The sequence below is a fragment of the Populus alba genome, chromosome 15 (genome assembly GCF_005239225.2).
Source record: "Populus alba chromosome 15, ASM523922v2, whole genome shotgun sequence".
NCBI classification, from domain to species: domain Eukaryota; kingdom Viridiplantae; phylum Streptophyta; class Magnoliopsida; order Malpighiales; family Salicaceae; genus Populus; species Populus alba.
In genome coordinates this window covers 3,775,423-3,788,476 of record NC_133298.1, presented here as the reverse complement: position 1 = coordinate 3,788,476, position 13,054 = coordinate 3,775,423, and the positions used below count along the sequence as shown (strand labels likewise).

Below are 13,054 nucleotides of genomic sequence, written 5' to 3'. Positions count from 1 at the left end.
GTCGATGATATTTTGGTGACCGGCTCTGATGCTTCAGCTATTTCCACACTTATTCATCATCTGCAAAGCATTTTTCAGGTCAAGGATCTTGGTTCTTTGTCTTATTTTTTAGGTGTCGAAGCTGATAGAACATCCAAAGGCCTCCATCTCCGTCAGACCAAATACATTTGTGATCTCTTAGACAAATCTCACATGGCTGGAGCAAAACCACTTGCGTCACCTACAGTGGCCACTACCAAGTTGTCCAGTACCGAAGGAGAGCTCATTTCTGATCCTTCTACTTATTGCCAAATCATTGGGGCCCTTCAATATTGCACTATCACACGTCCTGATATTTCTTATGCTGTCAACCAACTATGTCAATATATGCATCAGCCAAGAACTCCACACTGGCAGGCCATGAAACACGTCCTTCGCTACTTAAAGGGCACTGTCAACCATGGTTTATTCTATACACCAGCTCCTCTACAATTACACGCCTACTGCGACTCGGATTGGGCTGGCAACCCAGACGATAGACGGTCTACTAGTGGCTATGGCGTTTTTCTTGGCCGCAACCTAGTTTCATGGAGCTCCAAGAAACAGAATGTGGTCTCTCGTTCGAGCATAGAAGGGGAATATCGTGCAATGGCTCTCGTTACAGCTGAAGTCTACTGGCTTAGAATGCTCTTCAAAGAATTGGCAATTGGTCTCGTGCACACACCGACTATATGGTGCGATAACATTGGAGCCATTGCACTTGCTTCCAATCCGGTGTTCCATGCAAGGACGAAGCATGTGGAAATTGACTACCATTTTATCCGAGAGAAAGTTTGCAACAATGATGTTAAAGTCCAACATGTCTCCACTGTTGATCAAATAGCGGATGTCTTCACCAAAGGCCAAACTGCACAACGGTTCCAATATCTCGCCAGCAAATTAATGGTTTGTCAAAACCCCATTAATTCGAGGGGGGGTGTTAGACTATCAGAAGATTCAGCAGAAAATCCAGGAGTATCTGCACCAATTCTTGATCTTATCCATTCTGTTGATTAATTCAAAATAATCCTGATATGTAGAGTGACTCTTGTATATCTAATCACTTCCGTATGATGCTCAGATTTGTTTTCATTATTATACGCATTACAGTTTCATTGTACAGTTATAAATATAATAGAAACTGTATGGCTCAAGTGTGTTAGCCATAACAAAAACATACAGTGTATTACTCCTCTTTTGTTTATCTTACACAGTTCACCAATTACTAGTGTTCCTGCCATCTTTAGTGTTTGGTGCAAGATTGCTGTTTTCCTTAATCCACTAAGCAAAAATAAGCTAGCCAGTGCTGCAATGCCTTACAAAAAGTGATGGCAACAGAAGACAGTAAATCTATTAAGAAATTCTAGAAATTAACCAAATCTGACATCATAACATAAGAAGCAATACTCACACAATCACACAATCAGTAGTGTTTAATTAAGTTTAAATAGAAGAAATTTGGCACTGCAGTTTTCAACAGCCAGATCAGTAACAAGTAGCCTATCTATCTTCAAAAGAACAAAATTGACAGTGAGTTGTTCTTGTCAAAAGAACTTCAATATTTTATTCATTAAGAACAAAGTTTTTAATCCTCAAAAGAACAAATTTTTATTGCTCATGAATCACAAGACCATCATGAATAGGCCATGTGAGTTGTTCTTGTCAGAAACCTTATGTCCAAGATGGCAACAATTGACAGTGCCTATTTCTGAAGTTATGCCACATTTTGGTTTTCTAATTTGTATGACCACCATTCAGATATCTTGTAATGCTGAGACCCCTCAGTCAGAATGGGTTATAAAGAATCAATATACTGATAATATTCTTAATATTTACCCTACTTGTTTGGAGAAAACTTTCGATCAGAAGCAGGTCCAAATGAAACCAGCACAACAAAGGATGGATTCCAACTCTCGACCTTTGAACATAGAATTGCAAGCATTGATTCACAATGCTGGCAGCACTACCACGGGAAAATGACAATTAAATTTCACATTAGACTATCATGGCTTTAGAAAGTTCAAGCAAAAAATCTGGTCCAACGAAGAGAAAACTTGTCAATCATTCAAATAACTCATTCTCAAATTTCAACTTAACTTACTCAGAGAGAGCAATAACTGATTACACCTCACCCTATTATCTAGATCACAGAATCCAAATGCTAGACAGTATGATGAGCAGAAGAATATGACATGCAGCAGAACTCAGATAATCTACTGCAGGTGGCTATCATTCCCTTGCAGAAAGATAAGATTTTATCTTATTCGATGTATCTTCATCAACTCATTAAAATACATCAAAATACAGCCTAAAGAAACAACATATAACAATCACCCATAATAGGTAGATTGCTCCTCATACAATATGGAGATATTAGTTTGTATTCACAAAATCATTTTTGGTCTTTAAGATTCTCATTCTGCAGGTACTTCAAAACTCCATACACAACAGTTCCAGCGACAAACAAGCCAACTGTAGGGGTGAAAGATGGGTATAGATACTTCACAAAAAATTTATCCCATTCTTCTGGTAGGAAGCCTGTTGAAGGAAAATGCCGAGTTATTTTTTTATTTTATTGGAGCTAGGAGGTTAGTATACATATACAATATAATTAATAACTATAAAAACAAAGTAGAATCATTTGCCTCGTTTTCTTTACAATAGGAACAAGCTTTAGATAACCATGTTAATGCTAGGAGGCATTATGCCTTCTTTTTGGTTGTTTTTATATTGGCACCAATTTCCTAAAGCATTCAGTCAGGCTAAGGGGAGTCTTAGACGCATTGCACCGTTTCCTAAATGTTGAATAATTTCCAAGTGAAAAAGGAGAGAATAAAACGAAGGAAATTGCATCAACCTAGTAGCAAAACAAGCTCCTTGGTGAAAGAAATAAATTCCATTAACTGTACAGAAACCCTTTTAGGGAGGACTAGCATAATCGTTCGGTTATGAACTAGCTATGCTGAAGTCATATTCACTGCTAAACAAATCAGGCAGCTAAAATTAGGTTATTGGATACTTTATTTTATTCTTTCAACGAAATATATTGCTAATCAACCCATGGTTTGACAAAGTTTAAGAATGTAAGAACAACATCATCATTTTTCTTGTGATGAGACTAAATTCGTTCACAGTAATAATAGCCATGAGGAAACACAACACCAAGCATAAACATTGAACATAAAAAAAGTACCAATACTAAATACGGATGATTATACACTATCTATAATTAAATAGAAATTGCTAACAAATTAGCAAAGCAATTTGATTTTGAGAAAACTGGCCATGCCAGTAGATAATCAGTAATTTCAACAATTTTTTTTCTAACAGTATTGAATCAAAGAAGGTCAGTATCCAAATTAACTCGAATAATCTAAAAAACACTTTTGCTTTCAGAAAATTTTCAAATCAGGGACTTTAATTAATTAAACCCAATTCACAAAACTCGATCTAATCTCGAAATTCTCCAAGATTTTAACCAAATTTTGACATTTCTAGCTTCTTTCAATTCATCCAAATATAACCAAACTCCATAAAAAAAGAAGAAAAATCCCATAAATTCTGACATACCTGAAGCAGCAAGCAGAATGCCTTCAACAAGAATGATCCCACCAAGTCCTAACCAAGCTAGAATAAAGGCACTCTCATTTCTACCCTGTTCTTTAACTTTAACCTCGTTTTCTTGGCTTATAAAAGCTGGTTTCTCAGCTGGAGTCCTTCTAATTATTGATGCTCTCTCTCTTCTATTACCCTTTGGTTTATTTTTACTCTCGCTTCCACTGGTTTTCTTGCTTGTAGTAGCTGCTGCTGCTGATTGTGAGCCAAACCCTTGACCGGGTGAGACTGTGGAGGGTTTTTTCTCCGGTGGGGTTGGATTATTTGTAGAGGTTTGGGCTATCACTTTGAGTTTGGTGGGTTTTGTCAATGGTGAGAGAAGGAGAAGATGAGAGGGTTTTTTGAAGAGAGAAGAAGATGAGGGTGAGTGGATTTGTAGCGCCATTTTCAGTTTTGTTGGTTAACGATGATATCTGTTTTGCTGTTTTAACTGCCTTTTTTGCTTTTTGGTCATGTAATTTGCCTCCCCTGTAAACTTGAAAATTGTACTGGCCTCCCCCAATTATGCTCTGAGTTTTCTTTTCCTCTCCCTCTCTGTTTTCCGTTTTTCAAAATCAAGCAATGAAAAACACAAGATTTAACATGATAGTCAATAAATATGTGGAAATCACAGTCAGCAAGATACGAGTTATCGCATGATAGTCAATAACAGAGCCAATTAGAAGCTCAATTGTACAATCTTGTCCAATTTTTAGAAGCAGTATCATACTACACCTAGGTCGAGATTTCACCTTGAAAATAGCTTAGATTATTCGGATCAATTTATCGAGACAATTTGAATTTATCAAGATGATATATTTTTAATTTTTTTTATATAAAAATTTCATTAATTTTTATTTACCAAGTTTAAATAAAAATTAATCAAATTTTAATTAGATTAATAGTTAATTATCAAGTATCTAAAATTTAGTTGAGTAGTCAACTCATAGTAGTTTATGAATAATAAATTTAATATGTATTTGATATTATAATAACCTTCTGTTGCAATTAAAAAAATAGATTTAAAAGAGAAATTTTTTATTACATTTTTAAGAATATAGATTTTTTAAAAATATTTTATTAAAATTATCATGAGATGGATTTTTCATGGGAAATAAATAAAATTAGATTTTTAAAAATAAAAAATAGATTATTTGAGCAAAAATTATATACGAGATATAACACAAAAATTAATAATTATTTAACTAATTAAATATTTTTTTTTCTATGATCGAATAAAAAACACAATACCAGCCAAAAACAATTTGAAGGTTTTTTTTTTTCAATCCGGTTTTAAAAATAAACTGGATATAAATTAATAATAAATTCACCTATCAATTCCCGCCCACAAAACCAGACAAGAAAAGAGAGAGTAGTATCCCCCCTCTCGTGGCTCACTCCTCTCCTCAGCCAAAAAAATAAAGAAATCCCCAATTTCTCTACTCCACAACTCCACGCTCTCTCCTCTCCCATGTCGCCTTAAACTTCCACTCCATCCATTGCTTTAAGGACCTTTTCCCTCCTCCTCCTCATGTCTATCCTTTCTCTCCCTCACTCTTTCTTCTCCCTCTCCCTCTCTTCGCCGTCTCACGCGATCACTTCCCACAGAAACCGATGCTTCAGCTGCTCTCTCTCTGTTTCTAAAACAAGCAACGCCACCTCGCCTGCGATTCTCTGGTTCAAGCAGGATCTTCGTCTCGATGACCACCCTGGCCTTCTACAAGCTTCCAAGTTTCCTGCTTTACTCCCTCTTTACGTTTTCGATCACCGTATTCTCTCCCGTACGTCGTTGTTTTTTAATCTTTCCTTTCTTTCAATTTGCTGCCTCTTTTCTGACTCCTTTCCTTTTAGTTCTTAGCAAATGAAAATTGGAGTTCCAGATTTTTTTTTTTTTTAAATCGGGACTCGTCGTCTGAGGACAGTAAAAACGACTTGTCGGTTAGAAGTTTGTGTGCATGTGTGTTGATTTAAATTAAGGGTGTGTGTATATATATATATATATATATATATATATTTTTTTTTGGTGGTAATGTTGCGCAGGTTACAATGATGAGAAGCTAGAACTGGTTCTTTTTGCGTTGGAAGATTTAAGAAAGTCACTAAAGAAGCAAGGGTCTAATTTGATTATCAGGTTTGGGAATGCAGAAAATGTGATAAAAGAGCTTGTACTCGAGGTAGGTAGTTTGGTTGCTGTTATAGTTGTTACTACATTTTGTGCTTGCTCTGTAGATGTTATGATTTATAGTTGTAGTTTAGGCACTTTGAGCTGAAACCTCAAGAGCCAATTTGGTTATTTTGTTGACTTATAGAGTAGGATTGTTGGAACAGGTGAAAGCTGCCAATGTGTTTGCGGAAGTGGAGGTGGAGTATCACTTGCAGGAGATAATACATGTTGTGGAAGAGGCATTAGTGAGGATGCCTTCGTTTGATAGGAGTCCGGAGATTGTGTTGTGGCAGACTCCGTTTTATGATATTAAGGTAGCCATCTTTGTCATTGATTAAGTGATGTTTTCATTCGAGGTTGTGTTTTATTGTCGGTTTTCTTTGTTGGTTTTGTGGGTTGTTTTGTTTGTAGAATCTGAAGGACTTCCCTGCTTCGTACGATGAGTTTGAGAAGCTTCAATTGGCTGTAACTTCACCTCTTCTGCCATCAAGATTGCCTAGTGCGGAAATGGAACTGGACTGGGGTAAGTTTCTTTGTTCAAAAAATGGAAGAGAATGGTTGTTTTGTAGAAGTATTTGATTTACAATTGTGATTAAAGTAATGGGAGATGATGACTAAACCGTGGATCAGGTTTGCTACCCACTTTGGATAACTTGAAGAAGTTTGTGAATGAAAGTCCTTCCAAATTGAATGAAAGTTGGGCTTTGCTCAAGGAGATGTCAAGTGAAACCATATTGCAGGAGCAATTATCAAAGTCAGGGAAAGTAAGTTTGAATAATTCAAATTTCAAGCATACCAAGAGGAAGAGACTGGATAAATCTGTTTTTGTTACACAAAAGCAAAATGTTGTGGGTGGTGGGACAAACAGTGTGCTTAATGCATTGGCTGCATACTTGAGATATTTGGAGGGAACTGCTCGGGATTACTGGCAAGAGTATGTGCTGATAATGTGCATCATTAATTTGTGAACAATGATTTAGGAAGTTGTGCTCCGTATTTGAGTTTATCTATTTGACTTTATGGTTTCTTTATTGTATTAAGAAATTACAAATGCTAACTGGATGGAAAAGTATTATAGTCAAATTGATGCATAGAATGTGGAAAAAAGAATAGCCTTAACGTAGAGCCCTGCTCACCTTTTACTTGTTATGTTCTGTAAAATGTGCTACATTTGTTGTTTCTGATTTGAAACTTCAAAAAACACAATTGTTTGACTTGATTTGATGCCAGGGTACATGAGAAATTGCGAACTGCTGAAATTCGTGATGGAGCTTCATTTTTTGCGCTCTTTGGCCCTGCCCTTTGTCTTGGTATCATATCTAGAAGGAGAGTTTATTATGAATCAATTAAATATAAGAAAGAACGAAATGCTGGGTTTCTATCACCCTTTGGATATTCTACTGCCACAGTTTCTGCTTCAGCTGACACAGTGTGCTCAATGGAGGTAGGCTGCTTTAGATCTACTATGCCCATGCCATTAAATGTTTTCTACATGTGCATTCTATATTATCTACTTTGATTTTCTTTCTTTCTTTTTCCCAGTTTTTGGAATAACTTGTTTGATTTAGATAAGCTTTTGATGGATTATAGTGAAATTTTTTGCAGTGGTATTGGCTTCTGCTTTTAAAAAGTCAATTAAGTGATGGAGGAGCATATCCTATTCGGATATGGAGATGGAATGGTTATCTAATTCAGGTTTGCAGCTGAAAACTGATCTACACATTTAATTACTTTTCTTTGAATCTCTTCCTGCTGATAGCAGTTCATTTTATGCATTTTATACTGGAAAATATGTTAGCCAAGATTAGTAAAGGATTTTTGTAATTTTTGCTTAAGATTTTTTTGTTTAATGTAATTTCAGTATACAGTTGTTGGCAATAGAGGCCCTGCAGTTCTTCTCGTTCATGGTTTTGGTGCATTTTTGGAGCACTTTCGTGACAATATAAGCAGTATATCTAATGATGGGAACCGAGTTTGGGCTGTCACGGTTCTAGGATTTGGCAAATCAGAGAAACCAAATGTTGTGTATACTGAACTTATGTGGGCTGAATTGGTGAGAGATTTTATAATTGAAGTTGTTGGTGAACCAGTGCATCTCATGGGAAACTCTATTGGTGGTATGTTACATGTTCTAATCTCCTGCGTTCATGTCTAATTTCACTGTTTACTTATCTAAAGCTCATATATTTAATTGTAATCAGTTGCTGCTCTCCAATACTTGCTAATTGTTATTGCTCTCTATCTCCAGGCTATTTTGTAGCTCTTGTCGCCTACTTTTGGCCTGCTTTAGCCCAGTCTGTTGTCCTTATCAATAGTGCTGGGGATATTATTCCAGCATATACTTCTCCGCAGTTCACCAAAGTGAGTTTTAAATAAAGATTTATGCAAATGTCATCCTTGACTCATAATGTCTTTATTTCTTTGTTTTGCTCTTAAAAAGTGCCATCTTGATCAATTGGGCTGTTTATGAAATAGTGTTCATTGATTAATCTCACCATTTTCAATTTTGTTTGGCCGTGTTTCACCATCAAGTTGTACAGCCTATTTGTCTATCAAATAGAATGTCATCCTGAGGCTGTCCACACTGTCTATCCACTTGAATAAGTTATCCATATTATGTTATTTGGATAGGAGTTTAGTAGAATAATAACTGGAAGATGCTTATTGGATGCTGTGAAGGTTGTGCATTCTCTGTATCAATAGCAATGGACATGTACACGAACACACATGCACCTTATCAATCTGCTTCAATATTAGGAGTAATGGCACAATGGGAGTTTTTCTGAAAACTATGTTCCTTGCACGCCTTTCACATGTTCTCCAAGTTCTCTCTTTGAGTACTGTTCAGCCTGAAATACTCAGTAAGCAGTAATTTCATCTGTGATCTCCTTATTTGCTTGTAATCTAATAATGTTCCAGGTGAGAGCAACTTCAGGGGCTACGTGGCTTGGTGCTCGACTCCTTTTGTTTTACTTGAGGCTGGGTTTGGGAAGCATAGTAAAGAATTGCTACCCAACTGTAAGTGATATCTATTTCCACATTTGGTTGTACTATTCACGTCCAAATGTTGCATCTTATTTCGCTGCATCTTGCCTTGCAGAAAACTGAGAGAGTTGATGATTGGCTTATTAATGAAATGCTAAGAGCTGTATCCTTGTCATTAGTGAAAGCAAGCCTTTTGTATTCATTTCTGCAGAATTTAATTTGACCTTGTTAGGCCTTAACACACACAAAGTCTTATGATCCTGGTGTCCTAGTGGTACTAGAAAGTATTTTCAGTTTCAATCTTTCACTTGCTCTTAATTATCTCTTGGAAGGCTTCGAAGGCAAGGTTCTAATCATACAGGTAAAATCTCAATATAGTGGAAAATATTACAATTTTGTGTTTTCGCTTTCTTTTCTTCCTTTGCATAGCTTGATAGTCCAATTGAGATGCTGTGTATAAGCTATTGGTTGATCTATTTGCTGTAGGGAATGAAAGATCCTATAACTGACTCCAAGTCTAAAGTGGCTATGCTCAAAGAACACTGTCCTGGGGTCGTCATCAGAGAATTGGATGCTGGTAATTTTATCACCCTGGCATCAAGTTGATGCTTATTTCAATCTTTTCTGCGAACCACTAACCAGAGGTCCTTAATTTGATTGTCATTTCAGGCCACTGTCCTCACGATGAGAAACCAGAAGAGGTAAATTCTATAATTTCTCAATGGATATTGACAATAGAAAGTAGAGTTCTCTCTCAAGCCTGTTTATAGTTTGTACATAGCTGCCTAGCCCAAAGGAGACATCATTTTCTTTCCCACGTCATTGCTTTCTTACTCGATTCTTTGGCCTCATCCCTGAATGCAGGGCCATTTATTTGTATGATGTAATGAATACTGTAAATCACACATGCTTGAGTTTGGCATTTGATTAACAACTTCTGATTCTAGAATTAGATCACTGAAGTGTTTTTTGTTTCATTTGGAAGTTAATTATTAAAGTTTTTGTAATTTATATCTTCAAAAGACATGGTACTCCCCAATTTTCTCAAAAAATACGTTTCCCATTTTTGGGCACCATTGACTTGGTCCCGCCATTTACTGTATGAAGAGAAGAGTAGGGCTACGTGGCACGAAGCCAGCCGTTAACAAGTGTCATGCCATGAAAATGGAACGAAACTAAATAGATTGTTGTATATTTTCCTGTAGCTATCATAAAATATGTTGTTTTGAGTTTTTTTTTTGATAATTTTTTTTAACAAAACGATGTTGCGGCAAAAATTTTAAAGTGATATTTTTAGAAATGATTTCAGTTTAGTCCTTAACAGTCTAGGTTTGTACAAAATTCTTTTTTAACTTCAATTCGTGTTAGATCTAGGTCCTTGAATGTAGACAGAGGATGCTACGACACAAATATAAATTTTTAAGGGTTTATTTGTAAGTATGATAGAAGTTGCTTTTTAAATTGTTTTTTATTTAGAAATGTATTAAAATAATATATTTTTTATTCTTTTAAAATTTATTTTTGATTTTATCTTATTAAAATTTTTAAAAGTATAGCTGGGCTGAAAAATCAAACCAGTTATAAGTGAATTTTTGAAAATGATTTCAGTTTAGTCCTTGACATTCTACAAAATAATTCTTGAAATTTATTTGTGTTAGATGGAGGTCTTTGAATGCAGAGAGAGGAGAGAAGGAGGGGTTAAGATCAATCAGTTTTTACATGATTTTATAGTATTTTTAGATGAAAATAATTTATAAATTTTGTGCGCTCATATGATCTCTCTTCAATGTTGCAATGGTTCAGGAAGCAACCATGGGTTTGCACAGTGCATAAATAGTGATGAAACCGTTCTTTCTGGTGAGGACATAATTCTGCTGAAAGGAGATTCAACAAGCCATGATTATTAATTAAGAAAAATTCAACTAACCATCACCATGGTCCCCAAAAATAAAGCTTTATTAGTAAATCTGACTCGGATTAGAACTTGATCGACCCATCTCCTAAGCTGGTCTAAAAAAAATATTAATATATAGTCAATTGAATTAAAACTGATTGATTTTTTTTTAACTCTTTAAAATAAAGTTGTTTCGCCTGTTTAAATTTTTCTTTTTTTGAGTTAACCCACCCGACCTGTCAATTGTGCCTGGTAGACCCCCTGTAACTATGCATAGAATTTGGAAAACAGAATTGGTATAGCATGGAGACTTTCCACCTTCTACACCTTATGCATTGTAAAATGTTCTCTTGTTTCTTATTCGAAGCTTCAAAGCGCATTTGTTTGACTTGGTATCATGTCTAGAAGGAGAGTGCATTATGAAGCAATCAAATATGAGAAAGAACGAAATGATGGATTCATCTCACCATTTTGGTGTCACTGTTGGCCTGCAGCTGATGCTGTCTGCTCATTGGAGGTACTGTGGTGTTTTACAATTAGCTGCTCTGGAATTCATGTCCATAAATTTATTGTGGTACTAGAGAAACAAGGAAAAAGATCCGAGAAAGTACAATTGATACAAAACCTTGAATTTCAAAAATGTTACAAAATTCCAACATACATGAAAGCTGTAAACCCAAAAAAAAAAAACAAAAAACAAAAAAAACCCCTCAAAATTCAATCTTAAGCATAAACTTGAATGGTTCAATGAGACTGACCATAACAACAATTATTCACACAAATCATTGGATTGGATCCGACTCTACAAAATCATAGCCCACTTAAAAAAAGGAGAGCAATCCATGCAATAACCTCATCAAAACCTTCTGTGTCACAAAGAATATATTGCTGCAACCATGCAAAGTCCAAAGAACACAACATTGTTCAGAACAGTAAAGCTTACTGCCCCAGAAGTATCCGCAGGAGATTCTGGACTCGCTGCAGCTTTGGATCTCTTCTTTGGCTTTTCAGGTGCTGGTGCTGGAGTAGGAGGTTTAGGTGTAAAGATATCAAGAGGAAGAAGCACCTTGTCAACCTGATAAACAGCTAACTGGTTATCAGTGTAGATAGTGCCGGATACGCTTGTATTTGTGAGCCCAGTGGTTATATTCACAGAGTTTCCTGTGGTGGTTACATTAAGCTCTAACCTGCCACCTGATCCTGCCTGTGTGGTCAGAGGGTTGCTCACAGTCTGGAACTGGGAACTTGATAGAAATTGTGGTATAATGTGAAACTGTACTAGCTCAGCCTTTTCTTGATCGCTTAGGGAGTTGAGGGTGCCTGATTTGAGACTTGAAAATGCGTTATCGCTAGGCGCAAAGATGGTTATAGCATTGTTTGTGTTGTTGAGCTGGCCATTCAATGTGACATCCTCTTGAGTGGCTTTCAAAAGCCTGATAAAAACACTGAACTGACCACCTTTTTCTAGGACTTTGGTGACATTGATTGGACCAGGTGGTGCTGGAGCTGCAGCTGGTGACTGAGCTAGGGATGGAGGGCAATGAAGAAGGAAGAATAGAACAAAAGAAGCTGAGAACAGAAATTGTGGCACCATTTTAGTGGTTTTTGGATAAGGTGGGCTATATTGCTGCTACTAGCTACAAGTGCTTGATGCATAGAGAGGGGACGGAGAGGGTTTTTATAATTATAGCGGTGGAAGATTAGAGTTAGGTGTAATGTACAATTTTAGTTCAGAAACTTAGCTGTTAAATGACTTATCTTACTTCAAAAGTTAAAGGAATATCAGTGGAGAGAGAGGAACAAACACTGTTGCAACAACTAGTTTGCTTGAAAACACAGAAAACAGGAAGGAAATAAATAGCAAGTGGGTGTCTTGACAATAAAGGTGTGCATTATTTCCTTTGCTTTTACCGGTGAACGTATTCTGGGTGAAAATTGATGATATTGCTTGCCACAATCTCAAGAAAGATTGATGGTGGCATGGTGTACCGACCACATCAATGTCATCCTCTGACCATAAATTATATGCTCTCTACAACTCGGATTGCATCTTGTGGGTTCCCTCTCCGTTGACTTACATTTCTTTTGCCTTCTTAGGTAAGCTAAACATGAAATCCCACCAAAGCTAACAGTACGTAGAAACATGATCAGATTTGCAGCTGAAAACTGATTCAATCATGTTGATTTTCTCTAACTCCCTTTGCAGCTCGTTTTTATGCATTTTATTCTAGAGAATATGTTAGCCAAGATCAGATAATAGATAATAGATTTCTGCATTCTTTTTAAGATAATGTTACTATTTCAGTTCAGTTTTTGGCCATCAAGGTCCTGCAAATCTTCTTATTCATGGTTTCGTGCATTTTTTGAGCACTACCGTGACAATATACACAGTTTGTCGA

At 36.2% G+C, this 13,054-nt stretch overlaps 2 protein-coding genes and 1 non-coding gene across 3 annotated transcripts; 1 reads left to right on the top strand and 2 right to left on the bottom strand.

Moving 5' to 3' along the window:
- Nucleotides 1-2,052: 2,052 nt before the first annotated feature.
- On the bottom strand, nt 2,053-4,394 carry LOC118056343 (uncharacterized). The gene is made up of 2 exons (XR_012168027.1): nt 3,589-4,394; nt 2,053-2,556 (listed from the first exon to the last, which is right to left on the bottom strand). It is a non-coding gene; the product is annotated as an uncharacterized protein (transcript).
- Nucleotides 4,395-4,955: 561 nt separating this feature from the next.
- On the top strand, nt 4,956-9,738 carry LOC118056342 (uncharacterized). The gene is made up of 14 exons (XM_035068521.2): nt 4,956-5,393; nt 5,653-5,786; nt 5,941-6,090; nt 6,188-6,299; nt 6,407-6,710; nt 7,007-7,220; nt 7,382-7,471; nt 7,638-7,893; nt 8,025-8,137; nt 8,696-8,794; nt 8,877-8,924; nt 9,012-9,122; nt 9,248-9,338; nt 9,431-9,738. Exons 1-14 carry the CDS (start codon nt 5,144-5,146, stop codon nt 9,529-9,531), a joined length of 2,073 nt encoding a protein of 690 aa, XP_034924412.1. The 5' UTR covers nt 4,956-5,143; the 3' UTR covers nt 9,532-9,738.
- Nucleotides 9,739-11,251: 1,513 nt separating this feature from the next.
- On the bottom strand, nt 11,252-12,320 carry LOC118056341 (fasciclin-like arabinogalactan protein 12). Its single transcript, XM_035068520.2, has one exon. The coding sequence runs from the start codon at nt 12,247-12,249 to the stop codon at nt 11,527-11,529; it is 723 nt and encodes a 240-aa protein (XP_034924411.1). The 5' UTR covers nt 12,250-12,320; the 3' UTR covers nt 11,252-11,526.
- Between the last annotated feature and the right edge of the window lie 734 nt (nt 12,321-13,054).